Raw genomic sequence first — 21,055 nt, 5'->3', positions numbered from 1 at the left:
TCCAGCACTTCCTCCTCTGTAATATGGACATTTTTCAAGATGTCACCATCTGTTTCCCTACATTCTATATCTTCCATGTCCTTTTCCATAGTAAATACTGATGCAAAATATTCATTTAGTATCTCCCTCATTTTCTGCAGCTCCACACAAAGGCCACCTTGCTGATCTTTGAGGGCCCCTATTCTCTCCCTAGTTACCCTTTTGTCCTTAATGTATTTGTAAAAACCCTTTGGATCCTCCTTAATTCTATTTGCCAAAGCTATCTCATGTCCCCGTTTTGCTCTCCTGATTTCCCTCTTAAGTATACTCCTGCTTCCTTTATACTATTCTAAGGATTCACTTGATCAATCCTGTCTATACCTGACATATGCTTCCTTCTTTTTCTTAACCAAACCCTCAATTTCTTTAGTCATCCAGCATTCCCTATACCTACCAGCCTTTCCTTTCACCCTGACAGGAATATACTTTCTCTGGATTCTCGTTATCTCATTTCTGAAGACTTCCCATTTTCCAGCCATCCCTTTACCTGCGAACATTTGCCCCAATCAGCTTTCGAAAGTTCTTGCCTAATACTGTCAAAATTGGCCTTCCTCCAATTTAGAACTTCAACTTTTAGATCTGGTCTATCCTTTTCCATCACTATTTTAAATCTAATAGAATTATGGTTGCTGGCCCCAAAGTGCTCCCCCACTGACACCTCAGTCACCTGCCCTGTCTTATTTCCTAAGAGTAGTTCAAGTTTTGCATCTTCTCTAGTAGGTACATTCACACACGCTGAATTAAAATTTTTTCTTGTACACACTTAACAAATTCCTCTCCATCTAAACCCTTAACTCTATGCCAGTCCCAGACTATATTTGGAAAGTTAAAATCCCCTGCCATAACCACCCTATTATTCTTAAAGATAGCTGAGATCTCCTTACAAGTTTGTTTCTCAATTTCCCTCTGACTATTAGGAGGTCTATAACACAATCCCAATAAGGTGATCATCCCTTTCTTATTTCTCAGTTACACCCAAATAACTTCGCTGGATGTATTTCTGGGAATATCCTCCCTCAGTACAGCTGTAATGCTATCCCTTATCCTGGAACTAAGCTGCCAGTCCTGTCCATCCTTGAGCCATGTTTCTGTAATTGCTGTGATATCCCAGTCCCATGTTCCTAACTATGCCCTGAGTTCATCTGCCTTTCCTGTTAGGCCCCTTGCATTTAAATAAATAGGTTAATTTATTTAATCCTATCTTGTCCCTGCCTCTCCTGAGTGTTTGACTCGCTTCTGTTCTAAACTGTACAAGCCTCAAATTGATCTCTTTCCTCATTATCTCCCTGGGTCCCACTGCAACCCCACCCCCCCATTTTACTAGTTTAAATCTTCCTGAGCAGATCTAGCAAATCTCCCTGCCAGTATATTAGTCCCCTTCCAATTTAGGTGCAATATGTCCTTCTTGTACAGGTCATTTCTACCCTAAAAGAGATTCCAATGATCCAAAAATGTGAATCCTACTCCCATACACCAGCTCCTCAGCCATGCATTCATCTGCTCTATCTTCCTATTCCTGCCCTCACGAGCTCATAGCACCGGGAGTAATCCAGATAATACCACTCTCAGTGACCTCCTTTTTAAATTCCTGTCTCTCTGTAATCTCCCTTCAGAAGCTCAACCTTTTCCCTTCCTATGTCGTTGGTTCTAATGTGGACAATGACCTCTTGCTGGTCCCTCTCCCCCTTGAGAACTTTCTGCACCCTCTCGGAGACATCCTTGATCCTGGCACCAGGGAAGCAACACACAATTCTGATTTTTTGCTGCTGGCCACAGAAACGTGTGTCTGTACCTCAGACTAGAGAGTCCCCGAATACAATTTGATGTCTTGGAACCTGACGTACCCCTCGTTGCATTAAAGCCAGTCTCAATACCAGAAACTTGGCTGCTCATGCTACGTTCCCCTGTGAATTGATCACTCCCTACATTTTCCAAACAGCATACTTGTTTGAAGTGGGGATAGCCACAGAAGACTCCTGCACTACCTGCCTACCTCTCTTACCTTTCCTGGATTTAACCCATCTATGTGACTGTATCTGCGACTTTTCCCCCTTCCTATAACTGCCATACATCACATCTCCTTGCTCTTGTAAATTCGTCATTGCATCTAACTGTCTCTCCAACCGATCCATTTGATCTGATAGGATTCGCAACCAACAGCATTTATTGCAGATATAAACCACAGCAACCCGTAAACTCTCCTTCAAACCCCAAATGTCAAGAAGCGCATATCATTCTAAAGGCCATTTTTGCTCCTTTACCATCTACAGACCCAAAAAATAACACTGTCTTATTCCTCTACAAAACACTGTCCCAGGTTAAATTAATAGTTATGGCTTATATTTTAAGTTTAATCAAGAGAGATATCTCAAAAAACATATAAACAAGAACGAACCTACTCTACTCACAACTGCAGACTTTCTGTAAGGCCACACTTAAAACAATTCACTTATCTGTTTCTGTGCTGTGACTTCACCCAAACAGTTCTTCCAAGATCAGTTGTGAATTTCACTGTTTGTTAATTTTCCCAGACGCACTCCGATGTTCAGCGATATCATGAATTCAAACAGCAAAGGCAGTAACTGTGCAGGTTCATGTGGTGTCAGTTTCTTTCTCCGTCTCTCCCTCTCTCTCCTGCACTGAATTCACCATGTGCTTCCTTTGTCTGTTCTTCTCCCTTTTAAAACTGCTGTTTTTTTGACTTTCTTTTTCCAAAGTTCCAAAACAATGCAACAGCATATAAAACAGTAATTGCTGCTCCTGGAATTCAAGGAAATCACCACCAACACCTAAAACACCTCAAAAAAGGAACAGCAGTTACAGCCAGAAATTTTCCTGTCCTCCATCTTAGATTACCCAGAGTCATCTGGAATATCCTAAGAGGAAGCTTCTGGGGTTTCTATTTGCAGATTCTCTTTCCTATGGGTGCCGTCTGGAAGGATCACTCAGAGTAAATTCAAAATCCCTCATCCTGTTCTCAGTCAATAATTCTAAATAAATGGAGTGCAGGTGCCCATATGCTCTGCAGACATCCAGTGGATTTGGCTCTCCATAAAGGTTACCAATCAAACGCACACATAATGGAGCCAGCACAGTCCTGATAACATTATTGGACTCTTCCATCCTTCAATCCAATTTAGTGAGAGCCTATGACAATCCTGGTGGATGTTCCTGTGCTTGGCTGCACATTTTCATGAAGTCATTAATGGCCAAGACCATGAGATCACCTTCTGTGTGGGACTGAGCAGGTGCCTGGTCTTTGTCAGACCACTGAGTTCCAGTGACCTGGGATATTTCTTCCTTGACTAGATGCTGAGATGTGTTGCTGATGTGCTCATCAGACTGTGCTCCCAACTTTTCTCTTAGTAGCATACCCACTGAGGAGAAAGTTTTTGAGCTGGTGGAGGGAACAGGTAAAAGTTTTGATGATATTTCCTTTGAGAGTTGAATGGTATACTCCTCAGAAGTGGAGTTGAGGTACTCTGCTGCTGTCCTCCCTCAGGGTAGAGACTGATTGGTGTCTGAGAAGAGATGGTATTCCTTGTGTAAGTGGAATGAAAGTATCTACAAGTTAAGAATTAGCTGGTATTGGTCATAATGACACAGCAGCACAGCAGTCTCCCCTTTCACACACAAGGTCATACTCTTTTTCCAGACAACTTGAACATTCTCTGATCATATGGAGTGAGAACACCCACTCTCCCCACCACCACAACCCAGCACAATTTCTGAGTCATTTTTCCTGCAATGAAACAGAGAGGGATTTGAGTCAGATGGAAGTGGATGGAAGAACAACTAGTTTTGATGCAGTTACTAGGGAAATGGTGAGGTGTCCCCAGTGAGTCAGAAGCACAGAGGGTAGTAAGGGAAAATCATTTCAGAGGATGGGGTGAGTGAGTACCCTTGAATGGATATTTTGCATGAAGTCAGCGTTGTGTCCATGAGCCATGGTGAGAGGCAGTGGCAGAGTACGAGTAAGAGATGGCCCTGTGCATAGAAGGGAGCATAAAGAAAATGCACTTGCCCTCACGGAGTGCAGAAGATCACTAACTTTCTTTCCGCACTACTGTGCAATCTGTTTTACTCCAGATATAGCACTTAGTCTAGCCTGATATTTCAATCCAGACTGACCTCCTTTGCCTGTCTACAGAATAAAGCACTGCCATCAGCACCTTCAGACGCCTGTGAGCAAAGTGGGGAGACATCTTGCCCTTCTAAGCTATGTCCTCTATGATAACAACACAGCACCATGGTGCAAAGGACAGTGTCTGAAGTGGTGTGTAGCGGGACATTAAATATGACACCAACGATGGAAAGTTTTGTAAGCTCCACCACCTCTGCTACCTCAGGATCACATGCAAAGGATATTGTAGATTGTAAGGATGCATAACTAATTGGGTGAAAGTGGTAGTTTATGAGAGAAAAGTTGCTGTGAGCCAAGGATTGAGTATGAATCACACACCGAAAAGCATTTCAGCTCAAAAATGCCGGGTGGGGAAGAATATCAGCCCTAAGTGTGACTTATAGTAACCTGCCGATCTCCATTTTGCCATTTATGACCATTTTTATATATTTAAATATAATCATATGGGTTCTGATTGGTGCTTATTTTTTTAAAAAAAGATACTTAGTTAAACTATTAAAGCAAGATAAATATGTCTCTTCGAGACCAGCCTGAAGAGTTGCAGCACAGATTTTAGTTTTAATCAAATTCCTTCAGAAAGGAACAAAACAAACCTAGAAGTGTTCGTATTTCAATTGAATTAAGTCAAATTAATCAAAACATTAGTTACTTCAAATTATCTATTAGTTGTTATATCGTTAGATGGAAGAACATTTTTGTAAGGCATAGCATTGAACAGCTAAACTCTTTAAGCTCCTCCTCTGTACTCGAAAAGGGGTCCCTTAGAGGTCACTGTGTGTAATTTCTTAGCAGCAAGTATTATTTGTTCAGTTTATTAGGTCTGTGAGCTGAATTAAGGTAAGGTATTTCAGTTGTGCTATAATAGCGTGGTGTAGGAGATGATTATTAGAATGAAAAGTGCACATCTATATAAACAATTTATGCCAAATTCCAGCTCCATGTGAAAATAAATTTCTGCAAGCAATTTCTCTATGTTGTAATAATTCGATTTGTTTATTTACTTACAGCAGGTAAAAAAGACAAAAGAGGACTAAGACAGACTATCAAGTGCTGCAAAATAATTCCATAAGTAATTGCTTACTTTGCACTGAGTGATTTTTCCAACAAATTATTTGGCAGCCCATTCTGAAAGTCAGACAGTTGGCCTAAGAATGCTTTCTGTAGTTACACTGAAAGCACGATTTTATACTGTGACAGGTTACTATAATGCCCTTTCTCTAAGATAGAGGTCGTCCCTACAGTAAATCATGGCAGCAGTGGATAGTTTCCAATTACTGTACAGACAGATTGCCAGGACATGTAACACCTACATAGAAGCACTAGCTATTGTGGGAGCATGGTATGTGACAAGGAAGACCATCTGCCTCGTCTGTGATTTCTACAACATAGTCCGACTTCATTTCATCCCAAGACTGGTAAGCAGAAGAGACCTGATGAAACACTTCGGCAAATGGGCCTTGGTAACTGGTATGTTGTTTTCCTCAATCTTTGTGTGAATGGCACTGATGAGACAAATTAAACTCTAGACTTGGTACACTTTCATCATGTGCTGCAGTTGTACTGTAAACATAGATGTAATAACACTGAACAAACTTTAAAAAGGATTTGGGAAAAGTCCGATTGGTTAACATCCCATCTCCCAGTTTAAATAGCTCACCATTTGCGTAACATGGCAACAAGTAGCTAAGACTTCTTTGGCAGGAACTGTGAAACCTGATTCCTTGACAACCAAGAAAGAGCAAATTTATAGAAACACTATAACTTTCAAGTCATCTTGAAATGTTGGCTCAGTGGTTAGCACTGCTATTTCAGATTGTCAAGGACCTTTTATTCCACCTTGGGCAACTGCCTGTATGGCGCTTGCACATTCTCCCCCTGTCTGCATATGTTTCTGCTTGGCGCACTGGTTTCCTCCCACAGTCCAAAGATGTGCAAGTTAGGTGGTTTGGTCACACTAAATTGCTCATAGTGTTCAGGGATGTGTAGGTTATGTACGTTAACCATGGGGATTGTATGAGTTACAGGGATAGGATAGTGGGAATAGGTCTGGGTGGGATGTTCTTCGGAGGATCGGTGTGGACCTGTTCGTCTGAATAGCCTGTTTCCACACTGAAGGGATTCTATGTTTGTATCAATATTTTTCCCTTCATTCGCACTGGCATAAAGTTCTGAACATTGCACCCAATAACATTGAGGAAACACCTCCAAAAAGGAATGGACAATCAGTGTCATCCATATCTCTAGACACCCTAATTTTTTTAAAAGCCAGAATTTGGGCACGAACTGACATCATAATGCAGAAGATTGAAATTCCCTGATGAAGATGCTGGTCTCACCCCGTTTTGCTCTCAAGTAAGTCTTGGCAAGTGAATTAGTTTCTGAATTGTAATGTTGGTGCAAAGCCAAAACATATTTACACTTCTATGAATGCACCAAAAAAGAGATGATTGCATCATTAATTTTACTAATCTTTAAGCAATATTAATCTTTGTATGTTTACTGTGTTGTATTAAATATAAAGAGAAGCTTTTGCCTTTGTGGTATACTGCCCAAAATACTTTTGCATGCACAACCAACTATGGAAAGACACCATTTAGAATAGAATCATTGAATGTAGGAGCAGGAATATGCCTTTCAAGCCTGTTCTGCTATTCAATATGATCATGGCTGATCATCCAACTCAGTACTTTGTTCTCACTTTCTCCCCATATCCTTTGATTCCTTTAGTCCTAAGAACTATGTATACATCATTCTTGAAAGTCTTCAATGTTTTGGCCTCAACAGTTTATAATGGGAGAGAAGTCCACATGCTCACCAGTCTCTGGATAAAGAAATTCCTCCTTGTCTCTGTCCTAAAAGGGTCAATCCTTACCTTTAGGCTGTGATCCCTAGTTCGGGACTCCTTGCCATTGTGATTATCCTTCCTGCATTGGCACAGTCTAATTCTGTTCAAATTTTAACAGCTTCCATGAAACTCAACACCCCCTCTTCACCCTAAACATTCCTCTGAACTTTAGTGAATGTAGTCGTAACCAAACCAGTCTCTCCCTGTACATCAATCCCCTGCTGTTATACTCGAATCCATACACGATGAAGATCAACATATTATTGTCTTTTTCACTGCCTGTGTACCTTCCTCTTTACTTAAAGTAACTGGTATATGAGGATGCCAGATTTTGTTGATCTCTCCACCTCTTTCCTAGTCTGCCATCACTCAGATAACAATCTGCTTGCTGGCTTGTGCTAGCAAAGTGAATAACCTCACACATTCACATTTTGTAACTTGTCCAAATTACACTGAAACTTCTCTGCGTCCTCTTCACCGCAGAGTCTTCTATCTAGCTTTGTGTCATCTGCAAACTTGGAGATGTTACTTTTAGTTTTCTCATTAATATATATTGTGTATAGCAGGATTCCAAATACTAATTCCCAAGGTACCCTACTAGTCCCTGCCAGCCACTTGGGGGGGAAGAAAGATACATTTAGTCTTACTCTTTGTTTCCTGTCTGCCAACGAGTTCTCAGTTCATTTCAGTACATGACCTCTGTAAGTACATGACCGTAATGGAACAGAATGTAGAATATAGTGTTACGGCCATAGAGAAGGTGCAGAGAAAGATCAACTCTAACATAAGTCTGATAACAGCTGGGAAGAAGCTGTTCTTAAATCTGTTGGTGTTTTTAAGCTTGTGTATCTTCTGCCTGATGGAAGAGAGTGGAAAAGAGTATAACTGGGGTGGGAGGAATCCTTGATTATGTTGGCTGCTTTCCCGAGGCAGCGGGAAGTGTAGATGGAGTCAATGAGAGGAAGGCTGGTTTTTGTGATGGACTAAGCTGCGTTCACAACTCTATAATTTCTTGCGGTCTTAAGCAGAGTAGTTGCCATACCAAGCTGTGATGCGTCCAAATAAGATACTTCCCATAGTGTATCTATAAAAATGGGTAAGAGTCACGTGGACATGCCGAATTTCCTTAGCATTCTGAGGAAGGAGAGGTGTTGGTGTGCTTTCTTGACTGTAACGTCAACATGGATGGACCAAGATAGATCGTTGGTGATACTTACTCCGAGGAGTTTGAAGCTCTCGATCACCTCCTCCTCAGTACCATTGATACAGACAGGACCATGTCACCCACTTCACTTCCTGAATTCGATGACCAGTTCCTTCATTTTGCTAACATTGAGGGAGAGATTGTTGTCTTTGCACCATGACATTAAGCTGTATGTCTCCTTCCTGTACTCTGTCTCAACATTGTTTGAGATCTGACCCATTACAGTGGTGTTATCAGCAAATTTGTAGATTGAGTTAGAGCTGGATTTGGCCACACAATCATGAAGGAGTATCATATGCAGCTGAATACTCAGCCTTGCAGGGCACTGGTGTAGAGGATTATTGTGGAGGAGCTGTTGTTACCTATGCTTACTGATTGCAGTCCACGGGTCAGGAAGTTGAGAATCCAATTGCAGGAGGGGAGAGCAGATTCCTAGGTCTCGGAGTTTGGAGATGAGTTTTGTTAAAATAATGGTGTTGAAGGAGGAGCTAAAGTCAGTAAATAGGACTTTGATGTAGGAGTCTTTGTTATCCAGATGTTACAGGGATGAGGTAGAGCCAGAAAGAAGGTGTCTGCTGTGGACCTTTGTGACAGTAGGAAAATTATAGTGGATTAAGGCAGTCTGGGAGGGTGGAGTCAAAATGTGTCGTTATTAACCTCTAAGTACTTCATAGTGATAGATGTTATTGCCACTGGGCAGTGGTGATTAAGGCACGTTCCCCGATTTTTCTTTGGCACTGGGATGTAGTCCTTGAAGAAGGTGGGAACCTCACTTCGTGAGGATGTCTGCAAATACTCCTGCTGGCTGCTCCATGCAGGACCTGAGTGTATGCCTGGTTACTTTATCTGGGCCAGTCACTTTCCATGGGACTCTGGCTTAGTTGGTATTGTTTCTTGGCATCCCTGATGGTTTTGCGAAGATTGTACCTAGATTTCATGTATAGGTCAGGGTCACCTGACTTGGATGCCTCCGACCTGGACTTCAGTAGGGACTGCATCTTCTGTCTTATGCATGGTTTCTGTCTGGGGAACACTCAGATTAACTTCAATTCCTCTCTTCTATTAGGCCCTGTATTTTGTCCCATATTTTTGGGATGTTATTGAAGTCTTGTGTTGTGAAGACAGGACTAAAATATGCATCTAATTGGTCTGCTGTTGTTGTTTCCTATTATAAAATCCCTGTTTCTGACAATAGTGATCAATGTTTTAATTAATCATTTTCTCCTCACATATTTATTGAAGCTTTTGCTATCGGTTTGTATATTCCTTGCAGGCTTATTCTTATACTCTACTTTCTCCTATTCAATCAGCCTTGTTGTCTCCCTTTGCTGGAATCCTAAACTGTTCTCAAGCCTTAGGTCTGTTTGCTTTTATTGGCCAACTTTTATGCCTCTTCCTTGGATTTAATACTATTCCTGCATTCCCTTGTTAGCAATAGTCTGACCATATTTGCCATTTTATCCTTATGCAAGACTAGAATAAATAACATTTGCAGTGCTTTCATGCACTCTTTTTAAATGTTTGCCATTGCCTATTGACCATTATCCCTTTTAAATAATGATCCTTAACTTAGTATAGCTAACATGTGCTTCACACCTTTGTAATTTCAATTATTTAAATTCAGGACCTCAAAAACAATTACTTCACTTTCCATTTAATGAAGAGTTCGATCCTGTTGTGGTCACTCTTCCCTAAGGGCCCATGCACAGCTAGATTGTCAATTATTCCTTTTTTTAATCAACACCCAGTCAAGGATGCCTTTCCTCTAGTTGGTTCCTCAAGATGATCAGTTATAAAACTATCCCATATGTTCTTCAAGATTTCCTCCTCTATAGTATTGGCACTGACTCGATCTATCCAATCTGTATGCAGTTTGAGGTCACTCATAGTTACAGCTGTACCTTTATTAGTTGCATTTTCTTTTGTAACACCTTTCCCTACTACTATTGTTTTCTGTCTCTTGGTATTTCTAAACTCCACCTTTTACAGATTCCACTTCACTCAGCTAATATATTTCCTCACAATTATTTCAGTTTCCATTTTAGTCAGCAATGTTACCCCAATTACTTTTAGCCTGTCCTGGTAACTGTGACGTATCCCACAATTATGCACCTGTCATCTATACATAATTAAGTCTATTCTATTGAATGACATCTATTCTCCTTTAATTGCTGAAATAGAAATAATTAATTTAGAATGTCCAATTTTGGGACCATTGTCACTTGACTACAGTCCCTCCTATTGATCCCTTGAAGCGTAAATGGGATCAAAGGCTCAGACCATGCTCTTGTGAAGGCACATAACAAGTCTCAGCAAGATAGCCTAACTCGCGAAGTATTTGGGTTCCCTATTATACATTAATTCTCAATTTATAATTTAATTTGCCACGGTTTACGTACATTGGCCGGCCCTGAAGCCTCTTTGGCAATTAGCAGTTCTCGATAGAGTAAAATTCATGCCATGTAACGATTTATATAGGACTTTCGCGATGCAGTCAGGTTCACCAATTTCTTGGCTACCACTGTAGGAGCGTAGAGTCCATAGTTATTTTCTTGATGAATTCTTTGAGAGAATGAATTTAACTGGGGGGAGGGCTGTGAAGTAAATCAGAGTAAACAGGATGAACAACACAGCCAGGTGGAGAGGACACATACCCACTGATGTATCTGCACATTTGAGCCTCAGTCCCAGAAGTCACCCCACTGATTAGTCACTTTGTTTTCCCTGATATACTTGAATTTGCTCTGTCTGCTGAATAGCAGTGTGTGCCTTACTTTATGTGCTTTTGCCAGACCTGCTGTAATTGTTCTCTGGTAGGAGTCCAATGTTGTACTTCCCCAAATAATCCCCTTAAATTTGTCTGAGTTCACCACTGATATTAACAAAGATCTCATTCCTTCCTGGATGTTTGTGAGCTTGATTAAACCTAACCTGGCTGGCATGTGTGGCCTAATACAAAAGGTAGTGTTTTGGCTGATACATGTGAATGTTGCATCTTGGTTTGGTAGTGTTTTAGAGAAGTTGCGATGCAGTGTTATCCCTTCCCCCTATATTGGTGACGTGTTCAGGCTCCAGATCTCTGCAGTATAGTTTAGAATGTTGTTTGTATGAAAACTATATAAGGCATGTTTATTTGAATATATAGGGTAATGGCACGAATCACTTTATTTGCCTGTGTCATTTATCAACAATGGTATCTGCGAGTCTTCCCTCTTTTTTTTTAAACTGTGAACAGAAAGGTGTTGTTGTATTCTAACCATACACTCTTCCAGATAATGCCAGTGTTTTCCACCTTGAAGGCTTGTAATCCATTTTGATTTGGCACTCTGATCAGGATCTCCAGTACCCAGTTTGGGCAGCAGTTAGCACTGTTGCCTCACAGCACCAGGGATCTGGGTTCAGTTCCAGACTTGGGCGACGATTTAGAAGGATGAGCAGGGATCTGAATGAAACTTACAGAATACTGAGTGACTTGGACAGAGTGGAAGTTGGGAAGATGTTTCCAATGGCAGGAGAGATGAGGATCCGAGGACACCACCTTAGAGTAAAGGGAAGACCCTTTAGAACGGAGATGAGGAGAAACTCTTCAGCTTGAGATTGGTGTGGAAGCCGGGTCATTGAATATATTTAAAACCAAGATAGATGGGTTCTTCAATGCCGGGGGACCAAAGGTTGTTGGGAAAAAGTGCGAAAATGGGGCCAAAAAACTTATCCTAAAACAGACCAGATTTGTTGGGCTGAATGGCCTAATTTCTGTTCCTATGTTTTGTGGTTTTATGGACTATCTGGAGTTTGCACGTTCCCTCTGTATCTGCATTTGGTGTTTGCTGGATGATGAGGTTTCCTCCCACAATCTAAAGATATGTAGATTAGGTGGATTGGCCATGCCAAATTTTTTGTAGTGTCCAGGGATATGCAGCCTTGGTGGATTAGACACAGTCAATCAGAGTTACATGTTTAGGGTAGGTCTGGGTGGGACACTTCGGAGAGTCAATGCAGACTCGGTCGGCTGAATGGCCTCTATCTGCATTGTAGGGATTCTATGAAATATATGTAGCATTGAGACCAGATATTAGGATAAAACAAAATATTCTAATCCTATATGCATAACACTCAAAATTCAACTCTGGACCAACATTTTCAATACACTGAAACACTAAGCATCAGATTCCAGAAGTCAGAGTATATGGCTCTGTACCAATGCATATTTTGGTTTATGTATTGGTGCATATATCAGTTTTGATATGACATGATAATTCTGCTTTGTGTGATCTTGCTTTATGAGAAAATTGTGCAATAGCAACGCCATTTAAACAAATGGGTTCTGAATCACATTATAGCTCATACATGTAAGGAAAGTTCGCCTTCTACAAATATTGGTTTAAATTCTTCACTTGCATTAAAGCCAATTCACGTTGAAGAAACATGATATAGCAGAACCAACTGTACCACTATATGTATTTTTCTACCTATGCCATTTCCTTTTATCACTTCCATTACAAGGAGAAGTAACAGAAACAGAAATTGCTAGAAAAGCTCAGCAGGTCTGGCAGTGTCTGGAGAGAAATCAGAGATAGCATTTCAGGTCAAGTGACCCTTCCCCACAGATGCAGCTAGACCTGCTGAACTTTTCCATTAATTTCTGTTTTTGTTTCTGATTTACAGCATCCACAGTTCTTTCAGTTTTTACAAGAAATAATACTGGGAAAGAAAATGGCAAATTTTCATCAGTAACGCAGACAGAGAAAACATTCCTGATCTGTGCTTCCAGCCTGTGAAGTTATATATCCAAATGATAAGTTACCCTAAAGATGGCAGTTCAAACCTTGGAAAAGATTTATCTGCCTGTAAATTGACTTTACTCATTTGATTTATTAAAACATCCAATTAAAATTCACACCTAAAGTAGTTTACATATTCAGCAATATTAAACTTTAGAAATCATTAAAACAAGTAGTCATAATTTTGAAGGTGAAATAATCTTAATTTAAAATAATCTTAACTAAGTGAATTCATTGTTTTATTCACCCATATTTATTGTAGTGCTGCTTCCCAATCCTATTCCTTGCTGCTTTTTACTCTGTTGAAAATACTGGCTCAATCCCACATTTTTTTAAAGCTGTGGTCTAGCTTCCAGATAAGCATTGGCTTTCTTTTGGTCATATACCCCATTAAATGCTGGTTTTGTTCTCCTAAATATTTGCTACGATAGGAAATGATGTTTTCCTCTTCCCCATAACCGCTAAAGGCAACAGTACAAAAAAATGCACTAGCCTCAAAGACATACATTTGAGTAGTGGAAGTGAAGAACTTAAGTTGAAAGGCATGTTGGCAACTATCACCATACAGAAAACTATCAAGATTTTAGAGGTTTATGATTTGATCCTTCATTAACAGTCACACTGCAAACATCTGATTACATCTAACTTGATTTAAGAGTATATTGTCCAATTACATTGCCAAAAATTACAAATTGAGTTTGCTTCATTTTATTTAATTGTGGACAAAATTTTATACCAACAATGTTTTGAACAATTTAAACTTCTACAAGAGTAATTCCACATTTTCGAAGTGGCAGTTGGAGATGCCTACCACAGAAACTGGGGATTTTGGGCGCACTTCTCAAATCTTCTAATTTCTACTTTATTTTTGTGAAACATTAACACCTTTGCTAATCTTTATAATAGTCACTGTGCAGCAAAAATGCCGACATTCCTTGAGTCAAGTGAAGCCTCAATTCCATCTTTAGCTGGGATAGTCACCCAGCATTTTCTGAAGAGGTTTTAGAAGCATTTGTATGTTTCTATTTGGATACAGAACTGGCTCAAAGGTAGAAGACAGAAGAGGGTTGTTTTTCAGACTGGAGGCCTGTGACCAGTGGAATGCCAACAGGATCGGTGCTGGGCCCTCTACTTTTTGTCATTTACATAAATGATTTGGTTGCGAGCATAAGAGGTACAGTTAGTAAGTTTGCAGATGACACCAAAACTGGAGGTGTAGTGGACAGCAAAGAGGGTTACCTCAGATTACAACAGGATCTGGACCAGATGAGCCAATGGGCTGAGAAGTGACAGATGGAGTTTAATTCAGATAAATGTGAAGTGCTGCATTTTGGGAAAGCAAATCTGAGCAGGACTTATACACTTAATGGTAAGGTCCTAGGAAATGTTGCTGAGCAAAGAGACCTTGGAATGCAGGTTCATAGCTCCTTTAAAGTGGAGTTGCAGGTAGGCAGGATAGCGAAGAAGGCGTTTGGCATGCTTTCCTTTATTGGTCAGAGTATTGAGTACAGGAGTTGGGAGGTCATGTTGCGGCTGTACAGGACCTTGGTTAGGCCACTGTTGGAATATTGCGTGCAATTCTGGTCTCCTTCCTATCGGAAAGATGTTGTGAAACTCGAAAGGGTTCTGAAAAGATTTACAAGGATGTTGCCAGGGTTGGAGGATTTGAGCTATAGGGAGAGGCTGAACAGGCTGGCGCTGTTTTCCCTGGAGCGTTGGAGGCTCAGGGGTGACCTTATAGAGGTTTACAAAATTATGAGGGGCATGGATAGGATAAATAGACAAAGTCCTTTCCCTGGGGTCGGGGAGTCCAGAACTAGAGGGCATAGGTTTAGGGTGAGGGAGGGAAAGATATAAAAGAGACCTAAGGGGCAACTTTTTCACACAGTGGTTGGTACATGTATGGAATGAGCTGCCAGAGGATGTGGTGGAGGCTGGTACAATTGCAACATTTAAGAGGCATTTGGATGGGTATATAAATAGGAAGGGTTTGGAGGGATATTGGCCAGGTGCTGGCAGGTGGTACTAGATTGGGTTGGGATATCTGGTCGGCATGGATGGGTTGGACCGAAGGGTCTGTTTCCATGCTGTACATCTCTATGACTCTACGACTGTATTTGTGTTAATGGATAGGGCTGATGTACATCTTTGTCAGTTTCTATTAAAATGATATATAATTTCATTTTGATAGTAATAGATTTACCATTGTTTCCTTAGGTGGAGCAGATGGGATTGGCAAGGCTTATGCTGAGGAGTTGGCTAGCCAAGGCATTAATTTGATTCTCATTAGCCATAACCGAAGCAAGCTGGAATCTACAGCCACCGCCATTTCAGACACGTTTAAAGTTGAAACCATTGTAATAGAAGCTGATTTTACCAGAGGACGAGAAATATACCAGCCAATCCGAGAAGCTCTAAAAGATAAAGAAATAGGCATCCTGGTGAATAGTGTTGATGTGCCTTATGAGCATCCACGATCTTTCTTAAATATATCTGAGGACAAACTCTGGGATCTCATAAATGTAAACATTGCTGCAACCAACATGATGATCCATATTTTGTTACCCGGAATGATACAGAGAAAAAAAGGAGCTATTGTTAACATTTCATCAGGGTCATGCTGTAAGCCCACACCACAGATGGCTATGTATTCAAGCTCTAAGGTATCTCTAATGACTTCTGCAAATATAATATGCCATTTAACTGTATGCCCACATTTTCCCTAGGGTAGGGAATTCCAAAGCTAGAGGGCATGGATTTAAGGCAAGAGTGGAAAGATTTAAAAGGGACCTAAAGGGCAACTTTTTCACACAGGGGATGATGTGTATGTGGAATGAACTGCCAGAGGAAGTGGTGGAGGCGAGTACAATTACAACATTTAAAAGACATTTGGATAGGTAAACAAATAGGAAGGGTTTAGAGGGATATGAGCCAAATGCAGGCAAATGGGACTAGTTCACTTCAGGAAACCTGTCAGCATGGACGGGTTGGACCAAAGGATTTGTTTCTGTGCTGCAAGATTGACTACTTGCGAGAAGCTCCAGAATTAATTTGTATTAACAATACCACATTCATAGCCTTTTTGAAGTTTCAAATCTGAATGTTAAATCTAAAATTATAAGTGCACTCTCCATGCAAATTAATTGACTCATGAGTCATAGTTGTTCAATTATATTGTGATTTTTCATAACAAGTGCTTTAAGTAATCATTGATAAGATTGCTAGGCTGTTATGCTTGCATCACCCACTCAAATTCTTGCCCATTAAAAATATAAGATTTAAATTACAATTCTTTCCTTTTTGAAAAAAATGTTCCTTTTGTGATTATCCTAATTAATGTCTAGACAGGGAACCTGATGGAAATATATGACAAAGCATCACAGCAACCTTACAGCTGAGATGGGTGGGGGAAGGCTTGCCTGTTAACAGCATTTGTAAGTGTATTAGCTACCTTGATTCACTGCCAGTGTTTTGCATTTGGAAAATTAGAACTATCAACTTCTGGAAATCATTGTGTCTTCTAATTATAGGCTGTCATCTTGACCTTTAAAGAAAATGGTAAAATTTATGTATTTGTTAATTTAGAATTGGCCTAAACCCTATACTTAGGAATTCTACATTTTCAAATGTACTTTGTTGTTTTTTTTGCAGATGTATTTGGATCATTTTAGTAGAGCTTTGCACTTTGAATGTGCATCTAAAGGAATTTTTGTTCAAAGCTTGTTGCCATTTCATGTAAAAACCAACACAGCCACACGCACTGATGGATTCTGCATCAACACATGGCTCGCACCATCAGTGAATGTTTACGCACATCATGCAATTTCAACCCTTGGAGTATCACACAGGACATCTGGTTACTGGATGCATTCTATACAGGTGATTATAGTTCAGTATTGTTGATGTCCAAAATTTATATCAAAGGACTTGAATTTATATAGAATCTTTTACAATCTCTTACATTCTAAAGCTTTTTACATCCCATACTGTTGAAGTATAGTCAATCACTAATATAATGTTAGTGAGTTTTGAGAAGATTTGTAGCTCAGGTTGAGGTTCTGAATGTAGGTTTGCTCGCTGAACTGGAAGGTTCGTTTTCAGACGTTTCATCACCATACTAGGTAACATCTTCAGTGAGCCTCTGAATGAAGCACTGATGGTGTAGTGGTTTTCTTTTTTGAGTTTCCTAGGGTTGATGATGTCATTTCATGTGGTGACATCATTTCCTATGGTGATGTCATTTCCTGTTGTTTTCCTCAGGGAATGGTAAATGGGATCCAAGTCAATGTGTTTGTTGATAGAATTCAGGTTGGAATGCCATGCTTCTCGAAATTCTCGTGCATGTCTCTGGATTGTCATAGGATGGAAATGTTGTCCAAGTCAAAGTGGTGCCCCTCCTCATCTGTATATAAGGATACTAGTGAGAGTGGGTCATGTCGTTTTGTGGCTAGTTGATGTTAATGTATCCTGGTGGCTAGTTTTCTACTTGTTTGTCCAATGTAGTGTTGACATATCCATCCTATGACAAGCCAGAGACATGCACGAGAATTTCTAGAAGAATGGCATCCCAACCGGAACTCTTATCAACAAACACACTGACTTGGATCCCATTTACCACCCCCTGAGAAAAACAGGAAATGACATCGTCACAGGAAATGATGTCACTGCATGAAATGACATCATCAACTTTAGGAAGCTCAAACATATAAATAGAAAGCAGGCTTCACCACCATTGCTTCATTCGAAGGCTCCCTGAAGATGTTACTTAGTATGGTGACGAAATGTCTGAAAATGAACCTTCCTGCTCAGCGAGCAAACCTACATCCAGAACTAACATAATGTAAAAGTATTTTGACCAATTTATATACAACAAGGTGCCACAAAGAAAAATATGTTTAAAGAACAGATAGTTAATTGGATAAAATTTGATTAGGATGTTGAACTCTGATGCTCTTTTAAATTCATCTAGTAGATGGCACCTCTGGTTATTATACTTTGTTCTGTTTCTTCACTATTTTATTGCAACATCAGTGTCCATCATGTGCTCAAGCCACTGTGATGAAGATGAGAGCTTAGTTTAGTAGTAGCACTCTTGCTTCTCGCATCACTAAAAAATGTTTAGTCTGAAATGTACTAGTCGTCTCTTTTCTGAAGATATTGAATGAATTAATGAAATGAACATTGGAACTAAACAGGTTGAAGCAGCCACCCTTTCTAAAAATTGACGATATTGTCATTAGGCCAGAAGGTTGTTGATCTGAGTTGCACCAAAATATGAATTATAGCCTAGATTGGGTCGATTACTTGGGTAGATGGAAAAGGAGTTCTTTTTAAAGCTCTCTTCATATCATCCCCTCAACCATTAACATCAAATACAATTGGGTATTTATCTCCCTAAATACAAGTGGTCAACTAATGAAGGATGTCAAGTGTCAAAAGTCTTAAAGTGAAAAACACAGCTGCTGTTAGCGTGCATGATGTAGCAATGGATTATACATTTAGATTAGACAGTGTGGAAATAGGCCCTTTGGCCCAACAAGTCCACACCAAGGAATAACCCACCCAGACCCATTTCCCTCTGACAAATGCACCTAACACTGTTGGCAATTTAGCATGGCCAATTCACCTGATCTGCACATCTTTGTGACTGTGGGAGGAAACTAGAGCACCCGGAGGAAAGCCACGCAAACTCCACACAAATAGTCACCCGAGGTTGGAATCGAACCCAGGACCCTGGTGCTGTGAGGCAGCAGTGCTAACCACTGAGCCTCCGTGCCACCCTATTAAAGATCAATGTGGGTAAAACCCGAACTGTGAATGTATTTCTATTGTAGAAACAACAGTTAGCATTCCAATAAACAAGCATTTGCATCAGGTCAGACAATGGCTGGGAAATATAACTGAAACAGCAGAGTATGCTAAGAAAGAGGTGGCTAGGAATTCTAGAAAAAAATGCATTTAACAGAAGGAAGGGATATCAATGAGCCAGTTTGAAAGGGAACCGCAAAAAAGAATAGCAAAGGGTTTTGTTTAGAGTCTGAGTTTGAAACAAAGGCCACTCTTCAAAGCAGTTTTGAAAAGCACTGAGAAAGTTAAGTTCAGAAAACAAACAATGAAACATTAGCAATGATACAAAAACATTTTTGATTGATGTTGTGGACAAAATAACAAATCAATTGTATTAGGCATGTGCAGATGTGATGAAGAATTGATAGAGGAAGGCCAAAAGAAAGGAAGAGGAGGCTGCTCATGAACCAATTGACAAGTGGACAATGATATACAGAATTGAAGAGGGAATCATAGTAGAAAGATATTAAAAAACAGAATTAAGCCAAATTTACTTCTGAACATGATTATTCATTGTCATATTCAATGTGCTACATTTTCTTTCAAAGATATGAAATTATTTTCCTTTTGGGAGCCAATTTATACACTAAGCTTTTTTAGGCCATTGAACATTTTAATAGACGTTCCGATAATCTTTGTGGAAAATCGTTTTTAATATATTTAAAATAATTTATTGGCTGTATGAAATTATTTTTGTGATTTTCTATTTTTTTCTTTTGCAGTTTTTATTTGCCCAGTACATGCCTGAATGGCTATGGGTATGGGGAGTTACTCTGATGAACACCAGTTTGTGTAGAAAGGCAGCACATGAATCATAACTCAAAGACATGCTGGCAGGACAGCAAACCATAAGTGTGTGCAGAGCTATCACCACCCTGTGTCAGCAGGATTACATAATATACAATGTTGTTTGTGACTAGAAAAATATTTATTTTGCAAAAAACTTGGTTAACTGGAAGAAACATGGATAACGTGATATCCTCCTATCTATAAAACTGGAATGGAAATATTACTTAGACCAGTAACCTCATGGTATTTTTGTTGCCACTCATAATTAACCTGTCCACACAAATAGTTTATCCATACCCTGTGAGGAAACATTCCAAGGAGTATTCCTAAACAAACATTAATTCAGTTGTCTAAGTCCCCAGAATGTGAATACCTCACCATAATGTTTTCATTGAACATCAGTAATTAAGTACCCCAAAGAGAGTTTAAGCCACAGTTAACTATTAAAAAGATTGGAGGACTCACTGTACTTCTTGTCTTCACCTGGTTATCCAATTTAAAATCTATATTTTACATTTGTTTGAAAATCTGAAGAATTTACAGAATCAGGTATACATTCTGCTTCTGAAAAAATATGAATTTTCTAATTATATATTGTACATCTCTACTGGATGTTTAAATAAGTGCCATATTTATTAAACCTTATGTATTTACATACAAGACAAATTAGTTATTAGGTTGGAATATGTTAGCTACACATGGCTTATTTGCTGATTTCGTTTATTGACTTAGTGTTTGCCTACAGTCTGCTGTTTTTCTGGTCATTAATATGCATATAAAATTCAGATTTAGTCCAAAATATTTACTAATTTTGTTCATTAATTGAGCAAGTTTCAATATTGAAGTACAGCTAGACAGTATTCATAGGTATTGCATGACTTCTGTAGTATAGTAAATATTAAGCATTTAATGCTCTGTGGATCACTTTTATATAAAAAAAATTATTTGGATTGTAACATTATTGTAACCTATTGAGTGAGCTATGTCCTTCAACGCCCATTTGATCACATCCAGCTGGAATACCAGGCTTCTCATACTACTTTTAGCATTGTTGTAGGCAAATATTTGTTTGTGCTAATTTTAGGTTTTACCAAGTAGAATTTGAGTGTTGCTTAAAAGTAGTGTGAGGTAAGATGCTCTAATTTATGGTGTAAGGTTTTATGGTCCTTTTTTTTCATATGATCTGTAACTATTATTGGTGTGGAAGAATGTCTGATGTGGCCTTTATAGCAAATAACTGGAATATATTAAAATGTACATTGAGACAAAACATGTGCACATTTCAGTGTTTCAGTTACTGGTCACTAAAATCTGGTATAAGATTAATTGAAAAGGCATTACAAATTACATGGTAAAAGATGTATTGAAAAGATAATGAAGAAAGCCATGAAGTAATAAACACAAGG

General features: G+C 39.4%; 1 protein-coding gene across 1 annotated transcript; it reads left to right on the top strand.

Moving 5' to 3' along the window:
• Positions 1 to 4,836: 4,836 nt before the first annotated feature.
• hsdl1 (hydroxysteroid dehydrogenase like 1) lies at positions 4,837 to 21,007 on the top strand. The gene is made up of 5 exons (XM_072555920.1): positions 4,837 to 5,020; positions 5,191 to 5,650; positions 15,231 to 15,676; positions 16,665 to 16,892; positions 19,583 to 21,007. Exons 2-5 carry the CDS (start codon positions 5,431 to 5,433, stop codon positions 19,676 to 19,678), a joined length of 990 nt encoding a protein of 329 aa, XP_072412021.1. The 5' UTR covers positions 4,837 to 5,020; positions 5,191 to 5,430; the 3' UTR covers positions 19,679 to 21,007.
• Positions 21,008 to 21,055: the final 48 nt, after the last annotated feature.

The sequence above is a fragment of the Chiloscyllium punctatum genome, chromosome 3 (assembly GCF_047496795.1).
Source record: "Chiloscyllium punctatum isolate Juve2018m chromosome 3, sChiPun1.3, whole genome shotgun sequence".
Classification (NCBI taxonomy): Eukaryota; Metazoa; Chordata; class Chondrichthyes; order Orectolobiformes; family Hemiscylliidae; genus Chiloscyllium; species Chiloscyllium punctatum.
Note: the sequence above shows the minus strand (reverse complement) of the source record. Positions and strands in the feature narration are given on the sequence as shown.